The following is a 15,454-nucleotide window of genomic DNA, read 5'->3' as shown; positions in this document are numbered from 1 at the left end:
CGTATAATTGTGATCCTTGTAGAAAATTACTATTAATTTGGTAAAAAGGACAAAAAAAAAATGGTACAGGTTAAAAAATTCGACGTCTTAGCTCACACCGCTTATCTCTTCCATTTCCTATTATTTATTCCATTCTTCAATCTCTATCGCAGACAAAATCAAAAGTTCTTTCATCAATCTCAAAGCTGTGTCAAATACTTGATCTTATTGTACACATTCATGTATATTTGTCAGACCACATACTCATATAGGTAACAATTTACCAAGTAATTTCAGAACCCTATCCAACTAACACTCATCAATTCCATTACATAACACTACCCATCCACCTCCTCCACCCTGTCTTCTTCCACTTTCCCTAACATTCAATTAATCTAACACTTTTTTCAATCAACCAACAAACATACCAAAATTATGATTTAGAAGTGTTTATTATCTTTTCTTAAACTAATAAATTTATACAGAAAAAACAAACGATCATACCTTGGTGAGAGATGAAAGGTTTAACGGAGAAAATCCACGGATCAAACAGAGAGAATTCGAAGCTGACGTTGAAGTTCAAGACGGACACCTCGCACCCAAGCAGAGAGAGACCAACACGAAGCAGTTGAAAATCAATGAACAATGAAGCTTGTGGTGTAGCGAAATGAAGATTATGGTGCAGACAAGGGGTTTGGAGAAATGAGGCAGCGGGGAGGGACTAGAGTTTGGAGGAAAAATATTCAGAAAAATTAGACGTAGAAGGAATGAAAACGCGGGAAAATATTTTTGGATTATTTAAGGAGTACCGGCGCCAGAAGTAGTTTTTTTATTTTTTTAAAAAATGTTAACTGCGGTTTCGACATTAAACCGCCGAAATTATTTGAGGTTTATAAAACCCCCGAAAAATAACCCCTTCTAAAATTAATTATTTTTGTAGTGTATATATATATATTAGATAGTTTGTAATAAACTTTTTCCTTTGGGATTATTAGTATATTATATTAAAAGTATTAACGGATTGCTGCAAAATTAATTATATTTGAATGTATGAACGTGTGAATGTACCTTGTGATTTTAGTATAATCTTGTTGTTGATTTGGATTCAATTGTTATTAATTAGTTGAATTCCTTTTCATAAAGTTTTAGATAAAAACTCTCAAGAAAAGAAAATAAGAAAAAAAAAGTCTTCCTCGCAAATAAAAATCAACTTATATATAGACTTATTTGGCGAGTTAATATATCAATAAAGAGAGAAATTTTATAAAATTATAAACTGATGTATAGACTCATACAAAAACTAACATATAATAAATTTCTATTAATTTAATGAGTTAAGTGTAGAATCTTTCAATTAATTTCTTAAAACTATTAATTATATTTCTTTTTTTCCTTATTACTGTAGGTTGGGGCAATTGTTTTTGTTGCTTTAACAGGACTACTAGTATTGGAGCAGTTGCATGTTGCTGCTTTGACAACTATTGACATTGTGATAGCTTCTTGTCCTATAACATTTCACACTATAGGAAACTGAGCAATGGGCTAGACATCTTGTTTTGAAAAGAATAGCGCAACATATATCTAGTTGACATCTTTTTCTATCCATAAAAGATATTGTAGTTGTTGTAAACATCTTTCTCTCCCTTTAGACTTAGATATTTTACCATTCTAGACATATATTTTATTTATTCATTCAAGTATAGGATCCTTATATATTTTCTTGTACAATTTTTTTACTTTAGCATTGTGTTTTCTTGGATATAGAAACCATTTAGCTTGAAACCTGTATTATTTTTGATAAATGTTGAAAGGTTTCAGTGAATTAATCTTCTATTAAATAGTTGTAAATGTTTCATCTATTAGATGGTTTTCGGCAAGTTGAATGTTATGTTGACTTTTATCAACTATTGAAACTCGTAACTATTGAATGTAAATATGGAATCACCTATTTTTTTTTATATAAAACCATAAATTACATAAGGATTTTTCCGTATGTAAGTACATGGATTTTTTCTATGTAACTACATATGAATTTTATATACGGACTTTTTTGTATGTAATTATATAGGAATTTTTCTGTATGTAATTATATACGGAAGTAGCATTTATGTAGTTAGGTTTTGTCTTCACCGACGTTATTGGTTTGTCCTAGACTAATGACGATGATGTTGGAGTTGAAGGGTTTAACATATGCAGCATCAGCTTCAACGACTATCATGGTGTGGTTTGCTATGCTGAAAAAGAGCTCATTATTCACTACAACGTTGATCAAACGTAGAAAATATGTCTTCCCTGACTTTACTTTTAGGTTGAACGTATCTATCCACCATGCATAAACATAATTTCACATGAAACCCTATTGATTAATTACTGAGAAATTTGAGTTTGAATTATTAAAGCACTGTAGTGTACTATTACTGGAGCAATTGTAGAGTGGTCCAGGAAGTCTGTTAATGATGTAGGCAACAGAGACATTTGGACCACCCCCTGTGTGAAGAGCTTGTGCAATCACTACATGTGGTTGGACGGATGTCAACATTTGTGGACCCTCAATTCTTAAATGGATGTCAACATCTATGGACGGATATCGACATCCGTTTGTCCTTCAAGGAATATCAATATCCGTCCACGGATGTTAGCATCCGTTTAAGAATCCAACACATATTCACATCCGTTTAAATATTACTGAAGGACAAAAGAGGAGTAGGGAGGTGCATGGAGCAGTGTGTGGTGATGGAGGGAGTAACTCTCTTACTTAATTTTGGCTAAGTTATATAGCGTGTGATTCATCATTATCCTCAACAAGCGACACATGAATATTGCAGGAAGCATGCAGCCTAAAGACTAGTGGTAATCTGCTATCGGTAGACAACAGACAGTACACACTTAGTAAGATGCATGTGGTCCTAAACAGGCAGCGGTTAGTCTTGGCAGAGTAGCACTCGACATGAGACATATAACACTCAACGAACCGCACTTAACTTTCAGCCGGTAGTACTCGGCTCCCAACATCGGATCTCAACCTTTTGAAAATAGCACTCGACCTCTAGAATGTAGCTTCCGACCCTCGGCAGTTTTATATCTTTGGAAGGTAGTACCAAACCTTTAGTATATAGCTTTATACCTATGGAAGGTGGTACCTGACCATCGCCAGGTGATGCTTAATCCATCACAAGGTCAGATTAACTACTCCATGACAACCTTTAGCCATAAAATGTCTTGTATTGTGTCAAATTTTGTTATAGTTTTTCATTCTTTCCTTCATTCTCAATTTTTGAAAACAGTTTTCAATAGTGTATCTTTCTTTTCTTTTTCTGCTAGTTCCTACTCCAACCATGTTCCAAAAAGGTATTTACATCTTATACTAAATTACATAAGAACATGCACACTAGCTTATCAAACAACTAATCTAACACAAAATTTAAAAAGTGAAATTAAAGTGCAATAATTTAAAGTACAGGAAATTTAAAAAGAACTCTATTTTGGTTGGTTTATGGTGGTGGGGATTCCTTCATTGCTCTCCTGGATCAAGTGATCTAGAGGCTCTCTCAAGGTCAAAGAACTCTTAAAACCTTGCCCCTCTCCTCTTGTGGTTGTTGCCTCCTCATTGCTAGAAGGTTGTTCACTTCCTTCTTCTCGTGCATTTTCAGATCCTCCAATGAGGGGGTCATCTTTAGTTTCTTCTGATGCACCAACTTTAGTATTGGTGCCTTGCACATTTTTTGATCCTTCATCATCAATGTTGGTGTTATTGCTTGAATCATTTTGTTGTTGAGGCTCTAGTTGTGGTTGTCTCACTGTTGCTTTTACTGTTGCATCAAAACCCCTCATACTGAAAAGGACTATCCCTAGGGCAAGTTGTGAACATCCTAAATTCTTCAGGGGTCATGCATTGAAAATGTTGATTAAGTTGTTGTTGTTGGGAAAAGTTAAACAAAATAAATTTGAGGGTTATTTAGGTCATGTGGTTTGTTGCTAGTTATTGCTGCACGTATGAAATACATGACTCAATGGACTGTAGGGTTTCCTCTTGTTTCTTAAACTACTGATATTGAAATTGTGTTTTGGCACTGGGCCTTGGACATTTTCTAGCTCATTTGTTCAGTTTGCCTGAATTTATGCTTTATTGATTAGCAACCTAGATGTGGTGGAACATCCACTCCCTACATCTAGCATAGTTTAGTGATAAGGCTTGGGAAGGCTCGGGGCTTTGCAGTATCCCTGGATGTAGGTTCTGAGATAACTATTTTGAATATTTCCTCTATGATGAGGTTTGCCACATTCAATAAGTAGCCTTGCATGATGCACAAAATTAGGTGAGCCTTCTCTAAAGTGAGGCTTGATACATGGGAGTCGGGAGTTATATTTGCAAAGAGGAAGGTAATCCAAATCTGTGTTATTATTCTCATGCTTGCCCTTAGTATCCTTTGAGGTTTCCTTGTTATGCCCAACTTAAATGTCTTTCCTGGTACGCATAGAAAGGCAGTGGGCCTCTTAAGAGTGACATCCTTCATTAAATTCTGAAACTCTATTCTCTCTTCCTTTAGTGTTGGTCCACCAGCTCTTTATCATATTGAATTCTCTTTCCTCTGACCTAACATGCTCTACTCTTTTCATGTTTCTATTTTAGAAGGTAGGCATTTGCATAAAACTCCCTCACAATGAGCTCATTGTAGGAGTTTTCTGGTTTGATAAGCTTGTGCCACCTTCTATATTCAATAACTCTAGTAAATTCTTCAAATTGACCAACAAGAATCTCCATTCTCCTCTCAACCAGTATGAATCTGAATCTGTCAAGCCTTTCCTCCCCATAGTAATGGACATTTCTCATTGAAGGAGCATGTGTACGTCTTGATGTAGGTATGTTTTGCTCCTACCTCTCTTGTGTTGAATCATGGGATTGATGGGCAAAGAATGTAATTATTCTCTGTCTCTTAAAGGTAGGAGTTGTTTATTAGGCTAGAAGTGGAGTCCTTTGCCTCCTTGCAACAGGCGTGCTTTATAGGGCTAGAGTTGTAGCAGTAGGTGATGTTTCAGTAGATGATCCATAAGTAGATTTCACGAAAATGAGGTTTCATACCTCTTGCGCTTTGATGATGTTGTAGCTTTGCTTTTGCTCGTGGCAACAATCCTTTGACTTGGTTGTCATTTTATATCATTCTCCAGCGAAAAGAAAAATTCATTCAAATCATCACAACCAATGTGTAACAATATTACATGTTCATAAAAACTTAAAAAAATTATATTAATTCGTTTAAAAACAAACATACATCAAAGTTTTGGATTGAAATAAAATCCAATTTTACGTCAAAACATATTTTTGCCTTACTTTTACTATAAATTGTTTTATAAACAATATATCAAAATTTCTATAACTTTAAATTCAATCAAAAAGCTTTAAATATTGTCATAATTAACCAGTTTTTTTGTTATATTTAATTCACAAGGGAAAAGAAGTTTTTTCCGTTGATGGTATATATCCAAGTCATTTTATTGTTTGTTTCACAAGAGAGAAAAAGATTTATAAGGTAATAATTATACTATTTTATGAGTACTAAATTAAAGAAAAACTAAAGTTGTGAATTTTCAAAAACTTTCATCATGTCATTATTTAATATGTATAATATGTAAACAATATATATGAATAATAATTATAGCATATTTATTTCGAGAAGGATAAATTCTTAAAATAATTTAAATAACTTGTACGTTTGGGTAATTTTTTGTCAAAAGTGATCTTTATAATTTTTAAATTACTAAAATGTCGGTCATATTAACTTTAAGATTAATTTTTTTTCTATTCTATATTATATATATATATATATTACAATTTTTATAATTTTTAATGTTGTGACAATAATATTACTAATTTTTTTTATTATACTATAACGGTTTGAAAAAAATTAAAACGCTTCATATGTAATATGTTAGAATATTGAAACAATATATTCTATACAAATTCTTAATTTTATAATTATAATAAAAATAATAGGAATATTTATGAATAACTTTATTTTAAAATTTAATCATTTATTATATTTAATAATACTTTATATAGTTATATTAAATAAGTTAATAAAAATATCACGATCTTTATACATCATCAAAACTTTACTCCCTACTGAAAAAGTTGAGAATAATATTATATAAATATACATAAAAACATTCATGAACAAAATGTTTCTTCTGAATATTTATTTTATACATTTATGGAAAAGTACAACAAATATTTTTATTTTGTCTATACCTAAGTTTCCTTTACTAATTAATTTTACATACTGCTGTTTTTTTTTTCCGATAAAAAATATTATTGTTTTTAAAGTTATAATTTATTTAATTATTTAATGGACTGATAAGTGTTACTTTCTCCACCACCACAGTGCTCCCTACACCTTCCTATTCCTCTTTTGTCTTTGTAAAATATTTAATTCGTGGTGGTTAAAACGTATTTACCTTCACCAACATTCACTCACAGTATCAATGCACTCCCACGCCCAAGCTCTCTCACAGAAATCAGATTTTTCTTGCTTCTTCTCCCCTCTAATTATGTCATTTGGTGGTCGAAGGTGGTCTAGTGGTGGTGCCAAGCAGAAGGTTCCTAGGTTTGAATACAGAGTTCGATACCCTTAAACGAATATGGGATATCCGTAGAACACTTAAACGGATCTCGGAATTCGTTGACGGATATCGACATCCGTTCAAGGGTAAACAGATGTCAGTATTGGTGGACGAATTTCAAGATCCGTTTAAGTGTTTTACGAATACCACATATTTGTTGCCACCTTTCGCGTTTCTCTTCTTCTTCATTTAACACAGAAGAGAGGCACATAACAACACCTCACACGCACAACACCCAACACACAAATAACACATATTCATAAAGAATCTTGACAAAAATAGGAAATTGGAGAAAGAGGAAGATGGAAAATTGGGGAAAGAGGAAGAGGAAAATAAGAGAGGAAGAGAGAAAGTAAGAGTGTGGGGGTGAGGGTGTGATGTGTGGCTCAGTGAATAAGAGAGTAAAAAATTAGTGTTTTAAAAGAAAGTTAAAAAAGATAAAGGATGTGGGAATTTAGGTGTGGTGTGTGGGTGAGTGAATAAAAGAGTAAAAAGTTAAGATTTTAAGAAAAAGATAAAGGGTGTGGGGGTGGAGGTGTGGTGTGTGGCTGAGTGAATGAGAGTAAAAAAATTAGGATTTTAAGAAAAAATTAAAAAAGGTAAAGGTAAAAGTAAAAATGATACTTTTGGAATTAAAAAAAATTGGGGAGGTGTAGGAAGGAGTATATGGTGGTGGAGGGAGTAACCCTCATTAACATGGCTGTAGTAGGCTGGGCTTGGATGGGCTACAGACAGCCCAATTCTCTTGCACTCATTCCATCCAACTTAGATTCGAAATCCTGTCAGTTTACTAATCTCCATTCTTTACTGTACTCAGCGACAGCGAAACGAGACTGTTAGAGCCATATACTTTTGTAAGAATTTTTTTTCTTCTGTTAATTTGTAATTTGCTTTGTGGTTGGATTGATGTTATTTGCTTCTGTTTATTTATTGGGGGGGCATTAGAGGTGATTTATACTTATAATTTGTTGGTGTATTTTGTAGTGTGTATCGTGGAATTTGTTCATGATTTGTAATGCTTTCTAAATCACACTGGCTGGAAGTAGCACGTTTTTATTATTCCATCGATTGGAGGTAGTGGGTAGTTGAAAGTTGGGATTTTGAGAATTGGGTGTTTGAAAATTGGGGTTTTGAGGGATTGATTCCCCTGATTATGGTTTCGTGCTGACGAGGTTGATGATTTTGGTGAGGAAATTGATTGGGAGGGTGATGGGTCTGTGGTTGACAGGTTGAGGCTGGTTTTCCCTTGTTGAGCTTGAAAGTGTGTGGGATCAGGTGGTTGTGGTTGGTCTTGCTGGGAATGGAATCTTTCATGATCGTTAGAAGTGCAAAGGTGTTTAGATTTTTAGTTAGGGTTTGGCTGTAGCGGTTGCCATGGAAAAGGTGTGTCTGAAGCTTGAGTGAGGAAAAAGCTTTGTGTAACAAAATATAATTTTAGGTGGCCTTCATTGACAATTATCTGTAGTTTAGACTTGCAGTAAGTTTTTGTATTTATTGTGCTTTTGATATTAGGGAATATTTTACATAGTTCTTGTGTAAGCGAATTTGAATACGCTCTTTTCCAGTTATACTACTTCAAGTGGTAGTATTGTTAGGTTTCACCCTTCTTTGTTTGCCTTGTGATGAGGTAAAACTCACAAATTATTACCTTGATCTAGGGAAGCAATGGCATGGAGAGGACAACTTTCCAAAAACATAAAAGAACTTCGGTTTTTGATGTGCCAGTCATCATCTGCAAGCGCATCTGCAAGGTTATAAACAAATATGTTACCTTTCTGTGGGCTGAAAACTCTCGGCGTTATGTATTGTTTGTATATATTGTTTGGTTACTTATTTATGCTCAATGTCATGTGTATTTGAATATCAATGAGCTTTAATTCTTTTTGTTTTGTTTCCCAGGGCTTTTGTGGAAAAGAATTATAAGGAACTAAAGACATTGAACCCAAAATTGCCGATATTAATCCGCGAGTGCAGTGGAGTTGAGCCCCAGTTATGGGCTAGATATGGTATTGACCATCTTAAATTTAATTCCTTATCTTTTTCATTTTAATTTGTCAGCATGTTTCTGCATTCACGTTCGGTGTCATATATACCAAACCTTTCCCGTGCTAGTTTCATAATTTGAACTTTAGGATTTATAGATTAACACTGGTGCACTAAGATTGAAATTTGGATAATCTACATTTTTCCCTTAGTAGTATGTCGAAAATAATTTATAATTGTATCCCAAATTTGATTGTTCTTAAAATACAAATATCCCCCACCTTGCATACACTCTGAAATCATGTTGCTAAAATTTCAGCTGTATAGGTGTTGAATCTGTATGGCTGACATCTCATCCTGCTGAGTCTTACACTATCTAGATTGTGAAGTAAGAGAATAATTTCATTGGACGAGGTTCATGCCTTCTGCAATAGGGTACTGAATTATTTTGGGCATAATTGAACGCAATAACATTTCACGCATTTGTTTGGTTGTCTGAAATACCTACCTACTCTGCACTTCTAGATTTTCATTAAGAAAATATGTTGTCAATTTTAAAAATATCTGGTCACAACATGCTTTGTTATGTAATGTGTTCCTGCAAAAGTTAAGCAGAGACTTAAGCCGGAAACATTCAATGGATCTTTTTTTATAGTGATGGTGCATATATGTATTTATAGACTTAGAAATTGTTAATATCTATCCTTTTATTTAGAGATAGTGGGGTAGTGGATCTTGTGGAGTAAGATGGAACAAAATTGGAATTTCTTCCCCTAAGTTGGTGTCTAGCCCAATCTCAAGACTCAAATATATCAAAGTTTTTATACTTGTCTTAAAATTGAGAATTGCTATCTTGAACGGATCATAATGTAAACAAAATAGGTATGCATGACACATTTCTTAGCAGGTGAGAATCTAAAAATAGGGAAATGATTATCATGTTTGCTTTAAGCAAGACAGAGTTACGAATAGCTTCTAGCTTGTCAGATGTTAGCTTTCTGATTGTAAAACTCAACTCTTTAAAAGAAAAATCCTAAGGTAAGAATTCCATTTCATAATAGGTGCTTATGGTAAAAGATAAGACACGAGAGCCTCAAAAAAGTTTGGGATACCCAAGTAATCTGAATTGTGCAAACAATTTTATTTTAAAAACATCTCCAATGCAGTGCAGGGGTCATAGTCAGAGTACTAATTTCAAGACTCGTGTCTTGATTTCACGAACCAGGTCTTATAAGAAATGTTCATTGTAGTATTTTGATGTGGCATGGAGAGGGTCTTAGGATTAAAAACATTTTTTAAACTTATCAGAATGTAATGAATTAATTTTTTGAAGATTAAATATGTATTTAGTTCTTAAACTTTGACCAGTAATTGAAATTTGTCTTTATTTTAAACTTTGATACAGTTTGGTGTCCAAACTTTAAAAATCAATAAATATAATCCTCCCAACCCAATTTTGTTAAGTTTTTTTGACGTGTGAAACGGTGATTCAAGTTGGCATTTGAATTGTTTACATAATTTGACAAGTTTCAGCTCAAATACTAGTCTGGAACACTTTTAACTCAAAAAAATTAATGGCATTGAGTTAAGAGAAGTATATCCATTCATTTTTCAAGTTTGAGAATCAAAATGTATCAAAGTTTAGGACAAGAACGAATTTCAAATTTCTATTCAAGTTTAGAGACTAGAAACATATTTAACCTTTTTTTAAATTGTAAAAGATTGAAGTGTAAATAAAATGTTATAAAAGTGTTGGTACGAAGACCCTTGTATAAACTTGTAAGAATGTCTTAAAAATGATGTGGCATGGTAAGTCCTGCATAAAGTAAAATAAAAATTTCATGCAATACTATTGGAGATGACTTAATATTCTTTCTTTGATTTATATATATTTTCTTATTAAGTATATAAGGATAAATTCATCCAAACTGGCTCAATCTCAATATTTTCTCTTTAACGAGCCTTTCTGACTATACCTTGTAAGGTGACTTTGTTATTAGCACCATTCTTTATTTATTTGTTTGTGATGAACCTGATTTCGTGTAATTTTCTGCTTAAAACTAGATCTGGGTGTTGAGAAAGCCATCAAATTGGAAGGCTTGTCAGAGGCACAAATCTCTAAGGCTCTTGAAGATCTGGCAAAAGCAGGACAGTCGTCCAAAGCATGACAGTGCACAGTGCTGCTTATTTTCCATGTCTGAAGTGGAATAAATGTTCTCATGCTTCACTTGTTATTGCTAAGTGTTTTTGGTTTTAAAATAAGCCAGATTTATGTTTTTTTTCTTCTGTCTCATGGCCTCTGATATCAGCCTGTCTCTTTCTGCATCTTACATAAATTTCATGTAAGACACTGTTGAATTTAAGTTGAAATCCTAGTTTTGTATGTTAAACTATTAAACTATTAATATTGATTCAATGCATACTGGTGTATGTCAATGTTTGTCTAGCAAAAGAACAAGATTTTGTATTGGCTCAGGCAATGGCTGTAACTATAACCAAAGCATTAACTGATCATATCCTTCATTGTACCTTTTTGATGTGCTGGAATGGTTTTCCTCCCTGTCGTTGTAGCATGTGTCCCTGATATAAAATTATAAAAAGAAAGTATATTTAGACTTTAAAAACGTTAAGTGTTGTACTACTTAAATATAAAGTGAGACCATGAGTTTAAGGTTTTATTTTCAAGATTGAAAAGAGGACTCAAGCTGTGGAATGACATTTTGGGTAATCTATAATGTAGATATTAAGGAAATTATATTTGATAAATCAAGGATTTTTGTAAGGCAGCACGAGGATTCTACCATACCAAGCTAGGTTCTAAAACAATCATGTTATTTGTTACATCTTTATAACATTTTATTTTATATTGCTTTTCCTTTTTTATTTTATTAATTTCATATATATATATATATATATATATGATTACTTTTAATCTAATATTTTATTATCATGGGATGGCTGTGAATGTACCAAATCTCACAAAGTTTGAATTTGTGGCATTTGAAATTAAGGAAAATGATTATTTATTATGGATATTAGAGAAAAAAAAAGTAAAATATATGAGCAAGTTAAAGTTAAAATTATGATTTTCTTCAACGCGATCCATGAAGTTTTTTATTTTATGGAAGATGTAAAAGAAATATATGACCACTAAAATACTATAACGATCTCACAAGATATGTGATCAAGATAAAAGGATATTAGAAAATTTATTTTGTTGATAAGTATTTTAAAATTTTGGTTTTTAGTCATTTTTTATTGCTAACTTTTTTATTTATATTTATTATATTTTTACATGTCCATAAAGGTTAGCTTACTTATTTATTTATTTTATTTTTAAACTAATTTATCTAAAAAGTGAAAATATATTTTTATATTTTTTTCCAATCTTATTTTTTTCTTCTTATATTTTTAATTAATTGATCATTTAATAAAGGGTTAAATATGTTTTTAGTCCTCAATTATTAAGTGATTTTTTTTTTCATCCCTGTTTCAAACTTTGTACGCTTTGATCCCTCTCCTTAAGGAAATCATAATTTTTTATTCTCCAAAACAAACGGCGTTAAAATCAAGTGAGATGGCTAACGTCTGGTCACGCTGGAAACTTAGAAACTTTCTCTCTCTCTGCAACGTTAGATATTTTTGGTTTAAACCCTTTAATTGTCCTTATTTATGTGGGGTTTTCCCACTTAGATCCTCGTCTTATAAGTTTTGCCAATTTAGTCCTTTATATTGAAAAATTGACTCAATTGGGCCCTATCGTTAAATTGACTTAACGGTGTTAAGTTTTTGATGACATGTCAAATTGACGTGGACGATTTTTTGAGACGTGGCTTGCACATACCTTATACGTGGCTTTTTATTAAATAACCCTTTTACCTGGCATTTTATAAAAGAAACATTTTAAACCCTTCTCCACCTACATCATCGGACCCCACCACGACCTCATCCACGAAACCCATCTCTCCCACATCTTTTCCCCCACCACCAAGATCCTCACCTCCTGCAACGGCCTCCTCTACCTCCGCCACAACACCGCCCTATCCATACTCAACCCAGCCATCCGTCAAATCAGACAGGTTCCCATCGCAAACATTTTGGCCTTCAACTACATTGGATTCGGGTTCAGCCCCCTCGCCGACGATTACAAGATCGTCTGAATCTCCATGTGTGTCGTCCCCTCGGATGACCAGGTGGTCATTCTCGACAACGTTAGGGTAGACAATAATGGCAGTGGTGGTGGTGAAATAGGGGCTTTTTTTGGGTGGTTTTGGTGGAGGGATTTTGGGGGATTCGGGTTTTGGACTTGATGCTGGTGTAATCTTTGGAACCTTTTTAAAAGGAAAAAAAAGAGTTCATCAAACGCTCAAAAATCAACAGTTAATAAGTTTATGCAGAATCTGATTATCTCCCACGGCAAAATCTAATCGAGCAATCCGCAAAAGCACAAAAAGGATATCTGATTATTATATATATATATATATATATATATATATATATATATATATATATATATATAAATCTTTTATAATAACCTCTAAACATTGTTTAGAATGAACTCCGAAATCACTATACATTTTAGAAACAAAAAGAAGAAAATCCCAGAGTGCATCGATTGGTGAGAAATGAAAGCAGAGAAATTTACTGTAAAAAAACCTACTTATATTTAATTTGAGGGAAACCCAAATGCTGAAACTTGCAGATATGAACATCAGCAGCAAAGACCAAACCTTTTATTTAGACTTACATAACCCTCTTCGCATTCTTCTCTTTACACTTGATAACTTTTTTTTTTTTAAGTTTTCATAGTCTTCTTCCACCTGCATCTTCATGCATCAAAGTCAGAGAGACAGTGAAGGATGTAAGGAGCGAAGGAAGGGAGGAAGGGGAAGCTGGGGATGACAATGGAGGTGTTCGAGGTGCGCAACAGTGGTGGAGTTTTCCAAACCCAATTTTTAAAATGTTTCTTTTATCAAATGCCATGTAAAATGGTCTCTCAATGCCACGTTCAAAAAATTGTCCACGTCAATCTCACATGTCATAGAAAACTTAACATCGTTAAGTCAATTTAACGGTAGGGGCCCAATTGAGTCAATTTTTCAATATAAAGGACTAAATTGGCAAAACTTATAAGACGAGGATCTAAGTGAGAAAACCCTACATAAATAGGGACCACTAAAGGGTTTAAACCGATATTTTTCAATGCAAAGTCAGAACAGTGATCACACACGAACGCCAACACACCTCCACTAACTCAGGTTGTCGCCGGCGACGTTTGTTGCCGCCGGGGAAGCCACCGGAGTTTCCCTTCCTTTTCTTCCAAGCATTAGGGTTTCTTCCTTCTTTTTCAATCTCTGCTCATCAGGAACGATAGAGGCACCATCACGGTCCACTCCAACCAGATTCACCGCGGGTGACATATGGAGCCATCGGGGGTGTCGTTAACGCCAGTGTCTCCTTCTTTGATCGATCCGCACCTCCGCATCGGTCGTCGCAATGCCAGTGTCTCTATGGTGCCTTTATCGTTCCTGATGAGCGTTGCAGAGATTGAAATAGAAGGAAGAAACCCTAATGCTTGGAAGAAAAGGAAGGGAAACTCTGGTGGCTTCCGCGGCAGCAACAAACGTCGCCGGCGATAACCTGAGTTAGTGGAGGTGTGTTGGCGTTCGTGTGTGACCAATGTTCTGACTTTGCATTGAAAAAATATCTAACATTGGAGAGAGAGAGTTTCTAAGTTTCCAGCGTGGACAGACGTTAGTCACCTCACTTGATATTTAATGCAGTTTGTTTTGGAGGACCAAAAATTATAATTTCATTAAGGAGAGGGATCAAAGCGTACAAAGTTTGAAATAGGGACAAAAAACAAAATCATTTGATAGTTGAGGGACTAAAAACATATTTAACCCTTTAATAAATTATTAAATAATAATTTATATTTAAAATATTAATTCTTAAATTTTTTATTTTAATTTATCTTTTTATTTACATGGTCATTTGATAAAATTAAATTTAAAAAATATATTTAATTTTTATTTTTTAAAATAATATTATTTTAAAAAATAATATATATTTATTTGTAAAATCTATTATATATTATAATATAAGAAAACAAATACTACCAAAATTACCTTCTTATCTACGTTTACTTTTTATTGACTAGTGTTTCAATTTTTTTTTGTCATTTAATGTTTTTAATTTTTCTCCTTTTGTTAACACATGTTTCTAAACAGATAATTTACTTTTTACCCACAATTTATATTTAAAATATTAATTTTTTTTATAATTATTTGATCATTTAGTATAATTTTTAATTACTTAATTATTTAGTATATTTTAATTTTATTTTATAAAATAATATTATTTAAATAAATTAATTATATTTTCCTATGTTGCTTTTCTTTTATTTCATTACATAATCATTTAATAAAATTAAATTTAAAAATTACATTTTAATTTTATTTTGAAAAATACTATCATTTAAAAATAATAGTAATAATTTTATGTTAAAAACCATGAACAATAAAATATATTTATAATAAATTACTCCTAGGGAAGAAAAGTGCATCACAATGGACAACTTAAATATCAAGTCTTTCCTAGCCATAGTATATTTAAACTAGTCTCAAATACTTAACAGAAATTCTTAATTAAAACAAGAACAAAGATTTTGCTAACAATAACAATAACTAGATACTACAAAATAACTTAAACTAAATTAAAGAACTCATCTGAGTCTAACCTGGTTCTGATACCACTTGTTAGGTCTATGGAAGAGGAATTGACACCACATAAGGGATTGACACCACTCTCATTTCTATCCAATGTGAGACTTAGACTCACACTTGGAATTCTAACAATTATTAGGATATAAATA

At 32.9% G+C, this 15,454-nt stretch overlaps 1 protein-coding gene across 3 annotated transcripts; it reads left to right on the top strand.

Moving 5' to 3' along the window:
* The first annotated feature begins 7,302 nt into the window (after nt 1–7,302).
* Nucleotides 7,303–11,016, top strand: LOC108330067 (NADH dehydrogenase [ubiquinone] 1 alpha subcomplex subunit 2). 3 transcript variants are annotated; one of them, XM_017564526.2, is made up of 4 exons: nt 7,303–7,451; nt 8,256–8,348; nt 8,497–8,603; nt 10,645–11,016. In XM_017564526.2, the coding sequence occupies exons 2-4, from the start codon at nt 8,263–8,265 to the stop codon at nt 10,746–10,748; spliced, it is 297 nt and encodes a 98-aa protein (XP_017420015.1). In that variant the 5' UTR covers nt 7,303–7,451; nt 8,256–8,262; the 3' UTR covers nt 10,749–11,016. The 3 variants fall into 3 exon arrangements, with proteins under 3 accessions (XP_017420015.1, XP_017420016.1, XP_052732834.1); XM_017564527.2 differs by lacking the exon at nt 7,303–7,451 and adding an exon at nt 7,481–7,544; XM_052876874.1 differs by lacking the exon at nt 7,303–7,451 and adding an exon at nt 7,593–8,074.
* The last annotated feature ends 4,438 nt before the right edge of the window (nt 11,017–15,454 follow it).

Source organism: Vigna angularis, chromosome 4, assembly GCF_016808095.1.
Source record: "Vigna angularis cultivar LongXiaoDou No.4 chromosome 4, ASM1680809v1, whole genome shotgun sequence".
Taxonomy (NCBI): domain Eukaryota; kingdom Viridiplantae; phylum Streptophyta; class Magnoliopsida; order Fabales; family Fabaceae; genus Vigna; species Vigna angularis.
Note: the sequence above shows the minus strand (reverse complement) of the source record. Positions and strands in the feature narration are given on the sequence as shown.